At 57.7% G+C, this 17,424-nt stretch overlaps 1 protein-coding gene across 1 annotated transcript in view; it reads left to right on the top strand.

Annotated features, from left to right (window-relative positions):
* Window positions 1–299: 299 nt before the first annotated feature.
* LOC137377244 (myosin-binding protein C, cardiac-type-like) overlaps window positions 300–17,424 on the top strand; it is a 182,559-nt gene continuing 165,434 nt past the window's right edge. The window contains exons 1-5 of the mRNA XM_068046785.1: window positions 300–364; window positions 476–631; window positions 3,845–4,008; window positions 7,272–8,001; window positions 9,628–11,408. Of these exons, the coding sequence (XP_067902886.1) occupies window positions 300–364; window positions 476–631; window positions 3,845–4,008; window positions 7,272–8,001; window positions 9,628–11,408 (2,896 nt within the window). The remainder of the gene's footprint in view (window positions 365–475; window positions 632–3,844; window positions 4,009–7,271; window positions 8,002–9,627; window positions 11,409–17,424) is intronic.

Below are 17,424 nucleotides of genomic sequence, written 5' to 3'. Positions count from 1 at the left end.
TGTTTGTGTATCAGTCAATGTGTGTGTCGGTCAACTTGTGTGTCAGTCAGTGTGTGTGTATCAGACAGTGTTTGTGTATCAGTCAGTGTGTGTGTCAGTCAGTGTTTGTGTGTCAGTCAGTGTTTGTGTATCAGTCAGTGTGTGTGTATCAGTCAGTGTGTGTGTCAGTCAGTGTTTGTGTGTCAGTCAGTGTTTGTGTGTCAGTCAATGTGTGTGTCGGTCAATGTGTGTGTCAGTCAGTGTGTGTGTATCAGTCAGTGTGTGTGTATCAGTCAGTGTGTCTGTGTCAATCACCGTGAATGGTGGCCATTGCTGGGACTGCTGCCCAGCATGAAGAGAAGATGCCTGGGAGCCGGGGTGACAGGTAAGATTGGATTGCCTCGCCGGGGATAATCCTTCGGGCCCCGGCGAGGCAAGTGTGGTCGGTTGGGGGGAAGGGGTGCTTGTTGTGTCTAGGATGTGGTTGGTGTTGCAGGTGCGGCCCTCCATCGGGCACCCTGTGCCCAATGAGCAGGACACCCCCACCCAGGATGATCAGCAGTCGCCTGGTTTTCCCACGCGGCTTTTCCCAGCTCCTGGATGCCCGCTTGCCACACATAAAACCTGCATGGAGTCAGGCGAGGGTGCTTAGGTGGCCATTAAGTGGCCAATAATGGGCCCTGATTGGCCTGGGGTGGGCGTGCTGCTTTTTGCACACCACCCCCCTTCCCCCCACCCCACCCCCCCCCCCCCCGCCCACCCAGCCATGGCGGCAGCAGCTGGAGTGGGTCAGGAAAGCCTCCTGAAGCCTCCCGCTCCATTTTACACCCACCCCACTCTGCCACTATCCTGCTCGCTGGGGTGGGGTAAAATCCCGGCCATTGTGTATGTGTCAGTAAATGTGTGCATGTGTCAGTCAATGTGTCAGTCAATGTATGTGTCAGTCATTGTGTGTGTATCAGTCATTGTGTGTGTATCAGTCAGTGCATTTGTGTCAATAATTCTGTGTGCATCGGTCATTGTGTGTGAATCAGTCATTGTGCGTGTGTCAGTGATTGTATGTGTGTGTTTCAGTCTATGTGTGTCAGTCATTGTGTGTATTAGTCATTGTGAGTGAATGTGTGTGTGTGTTGGTCACTGTGGTATCAGGCACTGTGTGTGTGTCAGTCATTGTGTTTGTATCAGTCAATGTGTGAATCAGTCAGTGTGTGTATCAATCAGTGTCTGTGTCAGTCATTGTGTTTGTATCAGTCAGTGTGTGTGTGTCAGTCATTGTGTTTGTATCAGTCAATGTGTGATTCAGTCAGTGTGTGTGTGTCAGTCATTCAGTCATTGTGTGTGTATCAGTCAGTTTGTGTGTGTCAGTCTGTGTGTGTCAGTTATTTTGTGTGTGTGTCAGTGTGGTATCAGTCAGTGTGTTGGTCAGTCAGTGTTTGTTAGTCAGTGTGGTATCAGTCAGTGTGTTGGTCAGTCAGTGTGTGTGCCAGTCATTGTGTGATTCAGTATGTGTGTGTGTATCAGTTAGTGTCTGTGTATCAGTCAGAATGTGTGTGTCTGTCACTGTGTGTGTATGAGTCAGTGTGTGTATCAGTGGGTGTGTGTGGCAGTGGGTGTGTGTGTGTCAGCCAGTGTGTATGTCAGTTGGTGTGTGTGTCAGTCAGTGTCTGTATCAGGCAGTGCGTGTGTTCCAGTGGTTCTATCTCAGTCAGTATTTTTACAATTTAGTGTGTGTTTGTCAGTCAATGTGTGTGTTTCTGTGTCTCTGTCAGTCATTGTGTGTGTGTTTCGTTCAGTGTGTATCAGTCAGTGTTTGTGTGTTTCAGTGTGTGTATCAGTCAGATTGTGTCTGTCAGTCAGTGCGTCTATCAGTTAGTGAGTTTGTCAGTCAGTGTGCTGTTAGTCAGTGTGTATGTCTCGTTCAGTGTGTGTATTAATCAGTGTGTGCTTGTGTTAGTCAGAGTGTGTGTCAGTCAGTGTGTCTATCAGTCAGTGAGTTTATCAGTCAATGTGGTGTTAGTCAGTGTGTGTGTGTGTCAGTCAGTGTGTGCATCTCATTCAGTGTGTGTACTAGTCAGTGCGTGTTTGTGTTAGTCAGAGTGTGTGACAGTCAGTGTGTGTATCAGTCAGTGTGTGTATCAGTCAGTGAGTGTATCAGTCAGTGTGGTATCTGTTAGTGTGCTTGTGTCAGTATCTGTGTGTGTCAATCAGTGTGTATATTAGTCAGTGTGTGTGTCTTTGTCAGTGTGTGTATCAATCAGTTTGTGTATTAGTCAGTGTGTGTATTTGTATCAGGCAGTGTGTGTATCTGTGTGTGTGTGTCAGTCAGTGTGTGTATCAATCAGTGTGTGTATAGGTCAACATCTGTGTTGGTCGTGCATTGCCTGTCAGTGTGTGTATCAGTCAATCTATGTATCAATCACGATGTGTATGTCAGTCAGTGTGTGTGTGTCAGTCAGTGTGTGTATCTGTCAGTGAGTGTCATCAGTGCATGTATCAGTCAGTGTGAGTGTCAGTCAATGTGTGTGTGTCAGTCAGTGTGTTTGTTGGTCAGTGTGTATGTCAGTTACTGTGTGTATCATTCAGTGTGTGTGTGTGTGTCAGTCAGTGTGTCTATCAGTCAGTGTGGTTTCAGTTAGTGTGTATGTATCAGTCAGTGCATGTGTCAGTCAATGTGAGTGTATCAGTTAGCGTGTGTGTCAGTCAATGTGTAGGTGTCAGTCTGTATGTCTGTCAGTCAATGTGACTGTGTCAGTCAGTGTGTTTGTCGGTCAGTGTTTGTGTCCCTCATTCTGTGTGTCAGTCAGTACGTGTATCAGACAGTGTCTGTGTATATCAGTCATTGTGTGTGTGTCAGTCAGTGTGTTTGTTGGTCGATGTGTGTGTGTCAGTGTCTGTGTCAGTTAGTGTGTGTAGCAGGCGGTGTGCGTCTATCTGTCAGTCAGTGTATGTATGAGTCAGTGTGTGCCAGTCAGTCCATGTGTACTCAGTGTGTGTGTATCAGTCAGTATTTTGTCAGTCAGTGTGTGTGTTGGTCAGTGCGTGTACCGATCAGTGTGTGTGTATCATTCAGAGTGTGTGCCTGTCAGTGTGTGTATCAGTCAGCATGTATCAGTCAATTTGTGTGTATCAGTCAGCATGTATCAGTCAATTTGTGTGCATCAGTCAGTGTGTGTCGGTATGTGTCAGTCAGCTTGTGTGTATCTGTCAGTGTATGCGTGTATCTGTCAGTGTGTGTGTCAGTGTATGTGTATACGACAGTTTGTGTGCCTTAGTCAATGTGTGTATCAGACAGTGTGTATATGTCTGCCAGAAGGTGTGTGCCTGTGTCTGCATGTGTATCAGTCAGTGTGTGTGTGTCTGTGCTTGTATCAACTTGTGTGTCATTGTTTCTATCAGTTACTATGTTTATCATTCACTGTCTGTGTTTGTCTGTGTCTCTGTCTGTACTTCTGCCTGTATCTCTTCCTTTGTGTCTCTGTGTATCACCGCCTGTATCTCTGTCTGTCTGTCTCTGTCTGTGTACCTCTCTGTGCGTACCTCTGTTTTTTGTGGCTCTGTATCTCTGTCTTTGTGTCTCTGCCTGTACCTCTGTCTCTGTACACCTGTGTCTCTGTATCTCTGTCTGTGTACCCCTGTCTGTGTGTCTCTGCCAGTATGTCTATCTGTGTGTCTGTGTACCTGTGTCTCTGTATCTCTGTCTGTGTACCCCTGTCTGCATGTCTCTGCCAGTATGTCTATCTGTGTGTCTGTGTACCTGTGTCTCTGCCTGTATTCCTGTCTGTACCTCTCACGGAGTCTTTGTGTTTGTGTCTCTCTGTCTCAGTCTCTGCCTACTGCTCTGCTATTATCTCTGGTTTGCTCCCAGATGGGTGACAGCAGTGACGTTGGAAGCCTGGGCTTTAAATGTTCAGGAGTCAGAAGCTGAAGGTTATTCCGGGACAGAGGAGAGACTGAACGGAGCAGCAACACCGGGACTGAAACAACGTCTCAGCACCGGGAGCAACATGCCAGAGCCCGGGAGAAAAACAGGTCAGAATCTGAGGGAGGGAGTGTCAGGTCGGGAAGTGAGGAGGAGAGAGGGTCAGTGTCCCGGGGAGTGAGGAGGAGGGAGGGTCAGTGTCCCGGGGAATGAGGAGGAGGGAGGGTCAGTGTCCCGGGGAGTGAGGAGGAGGGAGGGTCAGTGTCCCAGGGAATGAGGAGGAGGGAGGGTCAGTGTCCCGGGGAGTGAGGAGGAGGGAGGGTCAGTGTCCCGGGGAATGAGGAGGAGGGAGGGTCAGTGTGCCGGGGAATGAGGAGGAGGGAGGGTCAGTGTCCCGGGGAGTGAGGAGGAGGGAGGGTCAGTGTCCCGGGGAGTGAGGAGGAGGGAGGGTCAGTGTGCCGGGGAATGAGGAGGAGGGAGGGTCAGTGTCCCGGGGAGTGAGGAGGAGGGAGGGTCAGTGTGCCGGGGAATGAGGAGGAGAGAGGGTCAGTGTCCCGGGGAATGAGGAGGAGAGAGGGTCAGTGTGCCGGGGAATGAGGAGGAGGGAGGGTCAGTGTGCCGGGGAGTGAGGAAGAGGGAGGGTCAGTGTCCCGGGGAATGAGGAGGAGAGAGGGTCAGTGTGCCGGGGAATGAGGAGGAGGGAGGGTGTGTCCTGGGGAATGAGGAGGAGGGAGGGTCAGTGTGCCGGGGAATGAGGAGGAGGGAGGGTGTGTCCTGGGGAATGAGGAGGAGGGAGGGTCAGTGTGCCGGGGAATGAGGAGGAGGGAGGGTGTGTCCTGGGGAATGAGGAGGAGGGAGGGTCAGTGTGCCGGGGAATGAGGAGGAGGGAGGGTGTGTCCTGGGGAATGAGGTGAGGGAGGGTCAGTGTCCCGGGAAGTGAGGGGGACGGAGGGTCAGTGGCCCGGGAAGTGAGGGGGACGGAGGGTCGGTACTCTGGGGAGGGAGGGAGTGGTGGACAGTATCCCTGGAGCCGGGGAGTGGGTTTGGGGCATTGGGAGGAGGAAGGAGCCAGCCTCCTGTTTGGGTGCAGAGAGAGGGTCCCGGAGCCGATATGAGCTGGGAATTGACTGGGCCTTTCCCCACCCCAGATACAAATCGCAATCTTCAACCCAACATATAGTAAAGTTTCATTAAATGTTTGACCTAAATGTCGGTGTAAAACCGTCGATAGTCACATTCTGTGCTGTCACTGCAGAATCCTGCAAAGTGCTTTCTGGATCAGCCTAACCTGTAGATCAGAGATTGTAAACTACAGCTGGGAAGCTGCCAGGCTGACCTTTTAACCCTCAGCACAGTCATTGACATTCCTCACACTGTCCACCTGTTCCTTCTCCAGAGATTCCCTATTCCCTGAAAGACAATCAGCCCTGACCCTATCTAAATGTGTATCTGCCATAACTCTGCTCCAGAGAGGCCACACTGCATTCTCCAAGGAATTCTGCAGCCTAGTCCAAGCTTCCGACAGCTCACAGTCTCGACATTCCAGATTGGGCTGCTCCCAATCCCACCGATGTGCAGCCCCGGGAGTGTTCGGCACTGGGAAAATCACTTCCCATTAATAGTAAAGAGAATCCATATCAATCTACAAAAACCTCAGCCCACCACATCCCCGAATTTCACCCAGACTGTGTCCATTCAGGACCCAGGACACCCGGAGTGTGTCCATTCAGGACCCAGGACACCCAGACTGTGTCCATTCAGGACCCAGGACACCCGGAGTGTGTCCATTCAGGACCCAGGACACCCGGAGTGTGTCCATTCAGGACCCAGGACACCCGGAGTGTGTCCATTCAGGACCCAGGACACCCGGAGTGTGTCCATTCAGGACCCAGGACACCCGGAGTGTGTCCACTCAGGACCCAGGACACCCGGAGTGTGTCCAGTCAGGACAAGGGACACCCGAAGTGTGTCCACTCAGGACCCAGGACACCCGGAGTGTGTCCACTCAGGACCCAGGACACCCGGAGTGTGTCCACTCAGGACAAGGGACACCTGGAGTGTGTCCACTCAGGACAAGGGACACCCGGAGTGTGTCCACTCAGGACCCAGGACACCCGGAGTGGGTCCACTCAGGACAAGGGACACCCGGAGTGTGTCCACTCAGGACCCAGGACACCCGGAGTGTGTCCACTCAGGACCTGGGACACCCGGAGTGTGTCCACTCAGGACATATGACACCCGGAGTGTGTCCACTCAGGACCTGGGACACACGGAGTGTGTCCACTCAGGACCTGGGTCACCCGGAGTGTGTCCATTCAGGACCCGGGAAACCCGGAGTGTGTCCATTCAGGACCTGGGACACCCGGAGTGTGTCCACTCAGGACATATGACACCCGGAGTGTGTCCACTCAGGACCTGGGACACACGGAGTGTGTCCACTCAGGACCTGGGACACCCGGAGTGTGTCCACTCAGGACAAGAGACACCCGGAGTGTGTCCACTCAGGACCTGGGACACCCGGAGTGTGTCCACTCAGGACCCGGGAAACCCGGAGTGTGTCCATTCAGGACCTGGGACACCCGGAGTGTGTCCACTCAGGACCCGGGACACCCGGAGTGTGTCCATTCAGGACCTGGGACACCCGGAGTGTGTCCATTCAGGACAAGGGACACCCGGAGTGTGTCCATTCAGGACCCGGGACACCCGGAGTGTGTCCATTCAGGACCCGGGACACCCGGAGTGTGTCCACTCAGGACCCGGGACACCCGGAGTGTGTCCATTCAGGACCCAGGACACCTGGAGTGTGTCCACTCAGGACCCGGGACACCCGGAGTGTGTCCATTCAGGACCTGGGACACCCGGAGTGTGTCCATTCAGGACCCGGGACACCCGGAGTGTGTCCATTCAGGACCTGGGACACCCGGAGTGTGTCCATTCAGGACCCGGGACACCCGGAGTGTGTCCATTCAGGACCTGGGACACCCAGAGTGTGTCCATTCAGGACCCGGGACACCCGGAGTGTGTCCATTCAGGACCCGGGACACCCGGAGTGTGTCCATTCAGGACCCGGGACACCCGGAGTGTGTCCACTCAGGACCCGGGAAACCCGGAGTGTGTCCATTCAGGACCTGGGACACCCGGAGTGTGTCCACTCAGGACCTGGGACACCCGGAGTGTGTCCACTCAGGACCCGGGACACCCGGAGTGTGTCCATTCAGGACCTGGGACACCCGGAGTGTGTCCATTCAGGACAAGGGACACCCGGAGTGTGTCCATTCAGGACCCGGGACACCCGGAGTGTGTCCATTCAGGACCCGGGACACCCGGAGTGTGTCCACTCAGGACCCGGGACACCCGGAGTGTGTCCATTCAGGACCCAGGACACCTGGAGTGTGTCCACTCAGGACCCGGGACACCCGGAGTGTGTCCATTCAGGACCTGGGACACCCGGAGTGTGTCCATTCAGGACCCGGGACACCCGGAGTGTGTCCATTCAGGACCCGGGACACCCGGAGTGTGTCCATTCAGGACCCGGGACACCCGGAGTGTGTCCACTCAGGACCCGGGAAACCCGGAGTGTGTCCATTCAGGACCTGGGACACCCGGAGTGTGTCCACTCAGGACCTGGGACACCCGGAGTGTGTCCACTCAGGACAAGAGACACCCGGAGTGTGTCCACTCAGGACCTGGGACACCCGGAGTGTGTCCACCCAGGACCTGGGACACCCGGAGTGTGTCCACTCAGGACCTGGGACACCCGGAGTGCCTCCACTCAGGACCTGGGTCACCCGGAGTGTGTCCATTCAGGACAAGCGACACCCGGAGTGTGTCCACTCAGGACCTGGGACACCCGGAGTGTGTCCACTCAGGACCTGGGACACCCGGAGTGCCTCCACTCAGGACCTGGGTCACCCGGAGTGTGTCCATTCAGGACAAGGGACACCCGGAGTGTGTCCACTCAGGACCTGGGACACCCGGAGTGTGTCCACTCAGGACAAGCGACACCCGGAGTGTGTCCAGTCAGGACAAGCGACACCCGGAGTGTGTCCACCCAGGACCTGGGACACCCGGAGTGTGTCCACTCAGGACCTGGGACACCCGGAGTGTGTCCATTCAGGACCTGGGACACCCGGAGTGTGTCCACTCAGGACAAGAGACACCCGGAGTGTGTCCACTCAGGACCTGGGACACCCGGAGTGTGTCCATTCAGGACCCGGGAAACCCGGAGTGTGTCCACTCAGGACCTGGGACACCCGGAGTGTGTCCAGTCAGGACAAGCGACACCCGGAGTGTGTCCACCCAGGACCTGGGACACCCGGAGTGTGTCCACTCAGGACCTGGGACACCCGGAGTGTGTCCATTCAGGACCTGGGACACCCGGAGTGTGTCCACTCAGGACAAGAGACACCCGGAGTGTGTCCACTCAGGACCTGGGACACCCGGAGTGTGTCCATTCAGGACCCAGGACACCCGGAGTGTGTCCACTCAGGACAAGAGACACCCGGAGTGTGTCCATTCAGGACCCGGGAAACCCGGAGTGTGTCCATTCAGGACCTGGGACACCCGGAGTGTGTCCACTCAGGACCTGGGACACCCGGAGTGTGTCCACTCAGGACCTGGGACACCCGGAGTGTGTCCACTCAGGACAAGAGACACCTGGAGTGTGTCCACTCAGGACAAGAGACACCCGGAGTGTGTCCATTCAGGACCCGGGAAACCCGGAGTGTGTCCACTCAGGACCTGGGACACCCGGAGTGTGTCCATTCAGGACCCGGGAAACCCGGAGTGTGTCCATTCAGGACCTGGGACACCCGGAGTGTGTCCATTCAGGACCTGGGACACCCGGAGTGTGTCCATTCAGGACCTGGGACACCCGGAGTTTGTCCATTCAGGACCCAGGACACCCGGAGTGTGTCCACTCAGGACAAGAGACACCCGGAGTGTGTCCACCCAGGACCTGGGACACCCGGAGTGTGTCCACTCAGGACAAGCGACACCCGGAGTGTGTCCACCCAGGACCTGGGACACCCGGAGTGTGTCCACTCAGGACCTGGGACACCCGGAGTGTGTCCATTCAGGACCTGGGACACCCGGAGTGTGTCCACTCAGGACAAGAGACACCCGGAGTGTGTCCACTCAGGACCTGGGACACCCGGAGTGTGTCCATTCAGGACCCGGGAAACCCGGAGTGTGTCCATTCAGGACCTGGGACACCCGGAGTGTGTCCACTCAGGACCTGGGACACCCGGAGTGTGTCCACTCAGGACCTGGGACACCCGGAGTGTGTCCACTCAGGACCTGGGACACCCGGAGTGTGTCCACTCAGGACAAGAGACACCCGGAGTGTGTCCACTCAGGACAAGAGACACCCGGAGTGTGTCCATTCAGGACCCGGGAAACCCGGAGTGTGTCCACTCAGGACCTGGGACACCCGGAGTGTGTCCATTCAGGACCCGGGAAACCCGGAGTGTGTCCATTCAGGACCTGGGACACCCGGAGTGTGTCCATTCAGGACCTGGGACACCCGGAGTGTGTCCATTCAGGACCTGGGACACCCGGAGTTTGTCCATTCAGGACCCAGGACACCCGGAGTGTGTCCACTCAGGACAAGGGACACCCGGAGTGTGTCCACTCAGGGCCTGGGACACCCGGAGTGTGTCAACTCAGGACCTGGGACACCCGGAGTGTGTTCACTCAGGACCTGGGACACCCGGAGTGTGTCCACTCAGGACAAGGGACACCCGGAGTGTGTCCACTCAGGGCCTGGGACACCCGGAGTGTGTCCAGTCAGGACCCAGGACACCCGGAGTGTGTCCACCCAGGACCTGGGACACACGGAGTGTGTCCACTCAGGACCTGGGACACCCGGAGTGTGTCCACTCAGGAAAAGGGACACCCGGAGTGTGTCCACTCAGGACCTGGGACACCCGGAGTGTGTCCACTCAGGAAAAGGGACACCCGGAGTGTGTCCACTCAGGACCTGGGACACCCGGAGTGCCTCCACTCAGGACCTGGGTCACCCGGAGTGTGTCCACTCAGGACCTGGGACACCCGGAGTGTGTCCAGTCAGGACCCAGGACACCCGGAGTGTGTCCACCCAGGACCTGGGACACACGGAGTGTGTCCACTCAGGACCTGGGACACCCGGAGTGTGTCCACTCAGGAAAAGGGACACCCGGAGTGTGTCCACTCAGGACCTGGGACACCCGGAGTGTGTCCATTCAGGACCTGGGACACCCAGAGTGTGTCCACTCAGGACCTGGGACACCCGGAGTGTGTCCACTCAGGACCTGGGACACCCGGAGTGCCTCCACTCAGGACCTGGGACACCTGGAGTGGGTCCACTCAGGACCTGGGACACCCGGAGTGCCTCCACTCAGGACCTGGGACACCCGGAGTGTGTCCACTCAGGACCTGGGACACCTGGAGTGGGTCCACTCAGGACCTGGGACACCCGGAGTGCCTCCACTCAGGACCTGGGACACCCGGAGTGTGTCCACTCAGGACCTGGGACACCTGGAGTGGGTCCACTCAGGACCTGGGACACCCGGAGTGCCTCCACTCAGGACCTGGGACACCCAGAGTGTGTCCAGTCAGGACCTGGGACACCTGGAGTGGGTCCACTCAGGACCTGGGACACCCGGAGTGTGTCCACTCAGGACAAGGGACACCCGGAGTGTGTCCACTCAGGACCTGGGACACCCGGAGTGTGTCCAGTCAGGACAAGCGACACCCGGAGTGTGTCCATTCAGGACCTGGGACACCCGGAGTGCCTCCACTCAGGACCTGGGACACCCAGAGTGTGTCCACTCAGGACCTGGGACACCTGGAGTGGGTCCACTCAGGACCTGGGACACCCGGAGTGTGTCCACTCAGGACCTGGGACACCCGGAGTGTGTCCACTCAGGACCTGGGACACCCGGAGTGTGTCCACTCAGGACCTGGGACACCCGGAGTGTGTCCACTCAGGACCTGGGACACCCGGAGTGGGTCCACTCAGGACCTGGGACACCCGGAGTGGGTCCACTCAGGACCTGGGAAACCCGGAGTGTGTCCACTCAGGACCTGGGACACGCGGAGTGTATCCACTCAGGACCTGGGACACCCGTATTGTGTCCACTCAGGACAAGGGACACCCGGAGTGTGTCCACTCAGGACAAGGGACACCCGGAGTGCGTCCACTCAGGACCTGGGACACCCGGAGTTTGTCCACTCAGGACCTGGGACACCCGGAGTGTGTCCAGTCAGGACAAGCGACACCCTGAGTGTGTCCACTCAGGACAAGGGACACCCGGAGTGTGTCAACTCAGGATCCGGGACAACCGGAGTGTGTCCACGCAGGACCTGGGACACCCGGATTGTGTCCACTCAGTACAAGGGACACCCGGAGAGAGTCCACTCAGGATCAGGGACACCCGGAGTGTGTCCACTCAGGACCCGGGACACCCGGACTGTGTCCACTCAGAACCCGGAACATCCAAAGTGTGTCCATTCAGGACGAGGGTTATCTGTTAGGGAATGTGGTTGGGTGACGTGTGAGGAGTGCTTTCGGGTTCGGGTGCACTGGGGAAGAGTGCAGGTGTGTTTGCACATAGGGAGAGTGTTGGGGGAGAGTGCAGGGTTGGTCTGTGTGGGTAGGGGAGTGTGTGGAGGATAGGGTTGTGTGTGTGGGTCATGGTGTGTGTGTGGGGTATGGGGTTGTGTGAGTGGGTCAGGGTGAGTGGGTGGGGGATGGGGTTGTGTGTGTGGGTCAGGGTAGGTGTGTGGGGGATGGGCATGTGTGTGTGGGTCAGGGTGAGTGTGTGGGGGAAGGGGTTGTGTGTGTGGGTCAGGGTGAGTGTGTGGGGGATGGGGTTGTGTGTGTGTGTCAGGGTGAGTGTATTGGGGGATGGGGGTGAGTGTGTGGGTCAGGGTGAATGTGTGGGGGATGGGGTTGTGTGTGTGTGGGTAGGGGAGTGTGTGGGGGTAGGGGAGTGTGTGGGGGATGGGGTTGTGTGTGTGGGTCAGGGTGAGTGTGTGGGGGATGGGGTTGTATGGTTGGGTAGGGGAGTGTGTTGGGGATGGGGTTGTGTGTGTGGGCCGGGGAGTGTGTGGGGGATGGGGCTGTGTGTGTGACTAGGGGAGTGTGTGGGGGATGGGGTTGTGTGTGTGGGTAGGGGAGTGTGTGGGGGATGGGGTTGTGTGTGTGGGTCAGGGTGAGTGTGTGGGGGATGGGGTTGTGTGTGTGGGTAGCGTAGTGTGTGGGGGATGGGGTTGTGTGTGTGGGTCAGGGTGAGTGTGTGGGGGTTGGGGTTGTGTGTGTGTGTCAGGGTGAGTGTGTGGGGGATGGGGTTGTGGGAGTGGGTAGGGGAGTGTGTGGGGGATGGGTTTGTGTGGGTGCGTAGTGGAGTGTGTGGGGGATGGGGTTGTGTGTGTGGGTAGGGGAGTGTGTGGGGGGTGGCGTGGTGTGTGTGGGTCAGGGTGAGTGTGTGGGGGGTGGGCTGGTGTGTGTGGGTCAGGGTGAGTGTGTGGGGGATGGGGTTGTGTGTGTGGGTCAGGGGGAGTGTTTGGGGGATGGGGTTGTGTGTGTGGGTCAGGGGGAGTGTTTGGGGGATGGGGTTGTGTGTGTGGGTCTGGGTGAGTGAGTGGGGGATGGGGTTGTGTGTGTGTGTCAGGGTGAGTGTGTGGGGGATGGGGTTGTGTGTGTGTGTCAGGGTGAGTGTGTGGGGGATGGGGTTGTGTGTGTGGGTAGGGGAGTGTATGGGGGATGGGATTGTGTGTGTGGGTCAGGGTGAGTGTGTGGGGAATGGGGTTGTGTGTGTGGGTCAGGGGGAGTGTTTGGGGGATGGGGTTGTGTGTGTGGGTCTGGGTGAGTGAGTGGGGGATGGGGTTGTGTGTGTGGGTAGGGGACTGCGTGGGGTGTGGGGTTGTCTGAGTGGGGAGGGGAGTGTGTGGGGGATGGGATTGTGTATGTGTGTCAGGGTGAGTGAGTGGGGGATGGGGTTGTGTGTGTGGGTCGGGGAGTGTGTGGGGGATGGGGTTGTGTGTGTGGGTCAGGGTAAGTGTGTGGGGGATGGGGTTGTGTGTGTGTGTCAGGGTGAGTGTGTGGGGGATGGGGTTGTGTGTGTAGGTAGGGGAGTGTGTGGGGGATGGGGTTGTGTGTGTGGGTCAGGGTGAGTGTGTGGGTGATGGGGTTGTGTGTGTGGGTAGGGGAGTGTGGGGGGGATGGGGTTGTGTGTGTGTGTCAGGGTGAGTGTGTGGGGGATGTGGTTGTGTGTCTGGGTAGGTGAGTGTGTGGGGGATGGGGTTGTGTGTGGAGGGTAGGGGAGTGTGTGGGGGATGTGGTTGTGTGTGTGGGTCAGGGTAAGTGTGTGGGGGATGGGGTTGTGTGTGTGTGTCAGGGTGAGTGTGTGGGGTATGGGGTTGTGTGTGTGGGTAGGGGAGTGTGTGGGGGATGGGTTTGTGTGTGTGGGTCAGGGTGAGTGTTTGGGGGATGGGGTTGTGTGTGGGTCAGGGTGAGTTTGTGGGGGATAGGGGTTGTGTGTGTGGGTCAGGGTGAGTGTGTAGGGGGATGGGGTTGGGTGTGTGGGTTATGGTGTGTCAGTGGGGGATAGGGTTGTGTTTTTGGGTCAGGGTGAGTGTGTGGGGGATGGGGTTGTGTGTGTGGGTCAGGGTGAGTGTGTGGGGGATGGGGTTGTGTGTGTGGGTCAGGGTGAGTGTGTGGGGGGTGGGGTTGTGTGAGTCGGTGGGGGAGTGTGTGGGGGATGCGGTTGTGTGTGTGGGTAGGGGAGTGTGATGGGGGATGGGGTTGTGTGTGTGGGTCAGGGTGAGTGTGTGGGGGATGGGGTTGTGTGTGTGGGTCGGGGAGTGTGTTGGGGATGGGGTTGTGTGAGTGGGTAGGGAAGTGTGTTGGGGATGGGGTTGTATGTGTGTGTCAGGGTGAGTGTTGGGGGATGGGGTTGTAATAGTGGGTAGGGGAGTGTGTTGGGGGATGGGGTTGTGTGTGTGGGTATGGGAGTGTGTTGGGGATGGGGTTGTGTATGTGTGTCAGGGTGAGTGTGTGGGGGTTGGGTTGTGTGTGTGAGTAGCGGAGTGTGTTGGGGATGGGGTTGTGTGTGTGTGTCAGGGTGAGTGTGTGGCAGATGGGGTTGTGTGTGTGGGTCGGGGTGAGTGTGTGGGGTATGGGGTTGTGTGTGTGGGTCAGGGTGAATGTGTGGGGGATGGGGTTGTGTGTGTGGGTCAGGGTGAGTGTGTGGGGGATGGGGTTGTGTGTGTGGGTCAGGGTGAATGTGTGGGGGATGGGGTTGTGTGTGTGGGTCAGAGTGAGTGTGTGGGGGATGGGGTTGTGTGTGTGGGTCAGGGTGAGTGTGTGGGGGATGGGTTTGTGTGTGGAGGGTAGGGGAGTGTGTGGGGGATGTGGTTCTCTGTGTGGGTCAGGGTGAGTGTGTGGGGGATGGGGTTGTGTGTGTGGGTAGCGGAGTGTGTGAGGGATGGGGTTGTGTGAGTGGGTAGGGGAGTGTGTGGGGGGTGGGGTTGTGTGTGTGGGTCAGGGTGAGTGTGTGGGGGATGGGATTGTGTGTGTGGGTCAGGGTGAGTGTGTGGGGGATGGGGTTGTGTGTGTGTGTCAGGGTGAGTGTGTGGGGGAATGGGTTGTGTGTGTGGGTAGGGGAGTGTGTGGGGGATGGGTTTGTGTGTGTGGGTCAGGGTGAGTGTGTGGGGGACGGGGTTGTGTGTGTGGATCAGGGTGTGTGTGTGGTTAGGGGAGTGAGTGGGGGATGGGGTTGTGTGTGTGGGTCAGGGTGAGTGTGTGGGGGATGGGGTTGTGTGTGGGTAGGGGAGTGTGTGGGGGATGGGGTTGTGTGTGTGCGTAGGGAAGTGTGTAGGGGATGGGGTTGTATGTGTGTGTCAGGGTGAGTGTGTGGGGGATGGGGTTGTATAAGTGGGTAGGGGAGTGAGTTGGGGGATGGGGCTGTGTGTGTGGGTAGGGGAGTGTGTGGGGGATGGGGTTGTGTGTGTGGGTAGGGGAGTGTGTTGGGGATGGGGTTGTGTGTGTGTGTCATCGTGAGTGTGTGGGGGATGGGGTTGTGTGAGTGGGTCAGGGTGAGTGTGTGGGGGATGGGGTTGTATGTGTGTGGGTCAGGGTGAGTGTGTTGGGGGATGGGGTTGTGTGTGTAGGTCATGGTGTGTGTGGGGGGGATGGGGTTGTGTGTGTGGGTCAGGGTGAGTGTGTGGGGGATGGGGCTGTGTGTGTGGGTAGGGGAGTGTGTGGGGGATGGGATTGTGTGAGTGGGTAGGGTAGTGTTTGGGGGATGGGGTTGTGTGTGTGAATAGGGGAGTGGGTGGGGGATGGGGTTGTGTGTGTGGGTCAGGGTGAGTGTGTGGGGGATGGGGTTGTGTGTGTGGGTAGGGGAGTTTGTGGGGGATGAGGTTGTGTGTGTGGGTCAGGGTGAGTGTGTGAGGGTTGGAGTTGTGTGTGTGTGTCAGGGTGAGTGTGTGGGGGATGGGGTTGTGGGAGTGGGTAGGGGAGTGTGTGGGGGATAGGTTTGTGTGTGTGGGTAGTGGAGTGTGTGGGGGGTGGGGTGGTGTGTGTGGGTCAGGGTGAGTGTATGGGGGATGGGATTGTGTGTGTGGGTCAGGGTTAGTGTATGGGTGATGGGGTTGTGTGTGTGGGTCAGGGTGAGTGTGTGGGGGAGGGGTTTGTGTGTGTGGGTCAGGGTGAGTGTGCAGGGGGATTGGGTTGGGTGTGTGGGTCATGGTGTGTCAGTGGGGGATAGGGTTGTGTTTTTGGGTCAGGGTGAGTGTGTGGGGGATGGGGTTGTGTGTGTGGGTAAATGTGAGTGTGTGGGGGATGGGGTTGTGGGAGTGTGTAGGGGAGTGTGTGGGGAATGGGGTTGTGTGTGTGGGTAGGGGAGTGTGTTGGGGATGGGGTTGTATGTGTGTGTCCGGGTGAGTGTGTGGGGGATGGTGTTGTATTTGTAGGTAGGGGAGTGTGTTGGGGGATGGGGCTGTGTTGGTGGGTAGGGGAGTGTGTTGGGGATGGGGTTGTTTGAGTGGGTAGGGGAGTGTGTTGGGGATAGGGTTGTGTGTGTGTGTGAGGGTGAGTGTGTGGGGGATGGGTTTGTGTGTGTGGGTCAGGGTGAGTGTGTGGGGGAGGGGTTTGTGTGTGTGGGTCAGGGTGAGTGTGCAGGGGGATTGGGTTGGGTGTGTGGGTCATGGTGTGTCAGTGGGGGATAGGGTTGTGTTTTTGGGTCAGGGTGAGTGTGTGGGGGATGGGGTTGTGTGTGTGGGTAAATGTGAGTGTGTGGGGGATGGGGTTGTGGGAGTGTGTAGGGGAGTGTGTGGGGAATGGGGTTGTGTGTGTGGGTAGGGGAGTGTGTTGGGGATGGGGTTGTATGTGTGTGTCCGGGTGAGTGTGTGGGGGATGGTGTTGTATTTGTAGGTAGGGGAGTGTGTTGGGGGATGGGGCTGTGTTGGTGGGTAGGGGAGTGTGTTGGGGATGGGGTTGTTTGAGTGGGTAGGGGAGTGTGTTGGGGATAGGGTTGTGTGTGTGTGTGAGGGTGAGTGTGTGGGGGATGGGTTTGTGTGAGTGGGTAGGGGAGTGTGTTGGGGATGGGGTTGTGTCTGTGGGTCAGGGTGAGTGTGTGGGGGATGGGGTTGTGTGTGTGGGTCAGGGTGAGTGTGTGGGGGATGGGGATGTGTGTGTGGGTCAGGGTCAGTGTGTTGGGGGATGGGGTTGTGTGTGTGGGTCATGGTGTGCGTATGGGGGATGGGGTTGTGTGTGTGGGTCAGGGTGAGTGTGTGGGGGATGGGCTTGTGTGTGTGGGTCAGGGTGAGTGTGTGGGGGATGGTGCTGTGTGAGTGGGTAGAGGAGTGTGTGGGGGATGGGGTTGTGTGAGTGGGTAGGGTAGTGTGGGGGATGGGGTTGTGTGTGTGGGTCGGGGAGTGTGTGGGGGCTGGGGTTGTGTGTGTGGGTCAGGGTGAGTGTGTGGGGGATGGGGTTGTGTGTGTGGGTCAGGGTGAGTGTGTGGGGGATGGGGTTGTGTGTTTGGGTAGCGTAGTGTGTGGGGGATGGGGTTGTGTGTGTGGGTAGGGGAGTGTGTGGGGGATGGGGTTGTGTGTGTGGGTCAGGGTGTGTGTGTGGTTAGGGGAGTGAGTGGGGGATGGGGTTGTGTGTGTGGGTCAGGGTGAGTGTGTGGGGGATGGGGTTGTGTGTTTGGGTCAGGGTGAGTGTGTGGGGGATGGGGTTGTGTGTGTGGGTCTGGGTTAGTGTGTGGGGGATGGGGTTGTGTGTGTGGGTCAGGGTGAGTGTGTGGGGGATGGGGATGTGTGTGTGGGTCTGGGTTAGTGTGTGGGGGATGGGGTTGTGTGTGTGGGTCAGGGTGAGTGTGTGGGGGATGGGGTTGTGTGTGTGGGTCAGGGTGAGTGTGTGGGGGATGGGGTTGTGTGTGTGGGTAGGGGAGTGTGGGGGGATGGGGTTGTGTGTGTGTGTCAGGGTGAGTGTGTGGGGGATGTGGTTGTGTGTCTGGGTAGGTGAGTGTGTGGGGGAT

Source organism: Heterodontus francisci, chromosome 14, assembly GCF_036365525.1.
Source record: "Heterodontus francisci isolate sHetFra1 chromosome 14, sHetFra1.hap1, whole genome shotgun sequence".
NCBI lineage: Eukaryota > Metazoa > Chordata > Chondrichthyes > Heterodontiformes > Heterodontidae > Heterodontus > Heterodontus francisci.
This window is presented reverse-complemented; position numbering and strand designations above follow the sequence as displayed.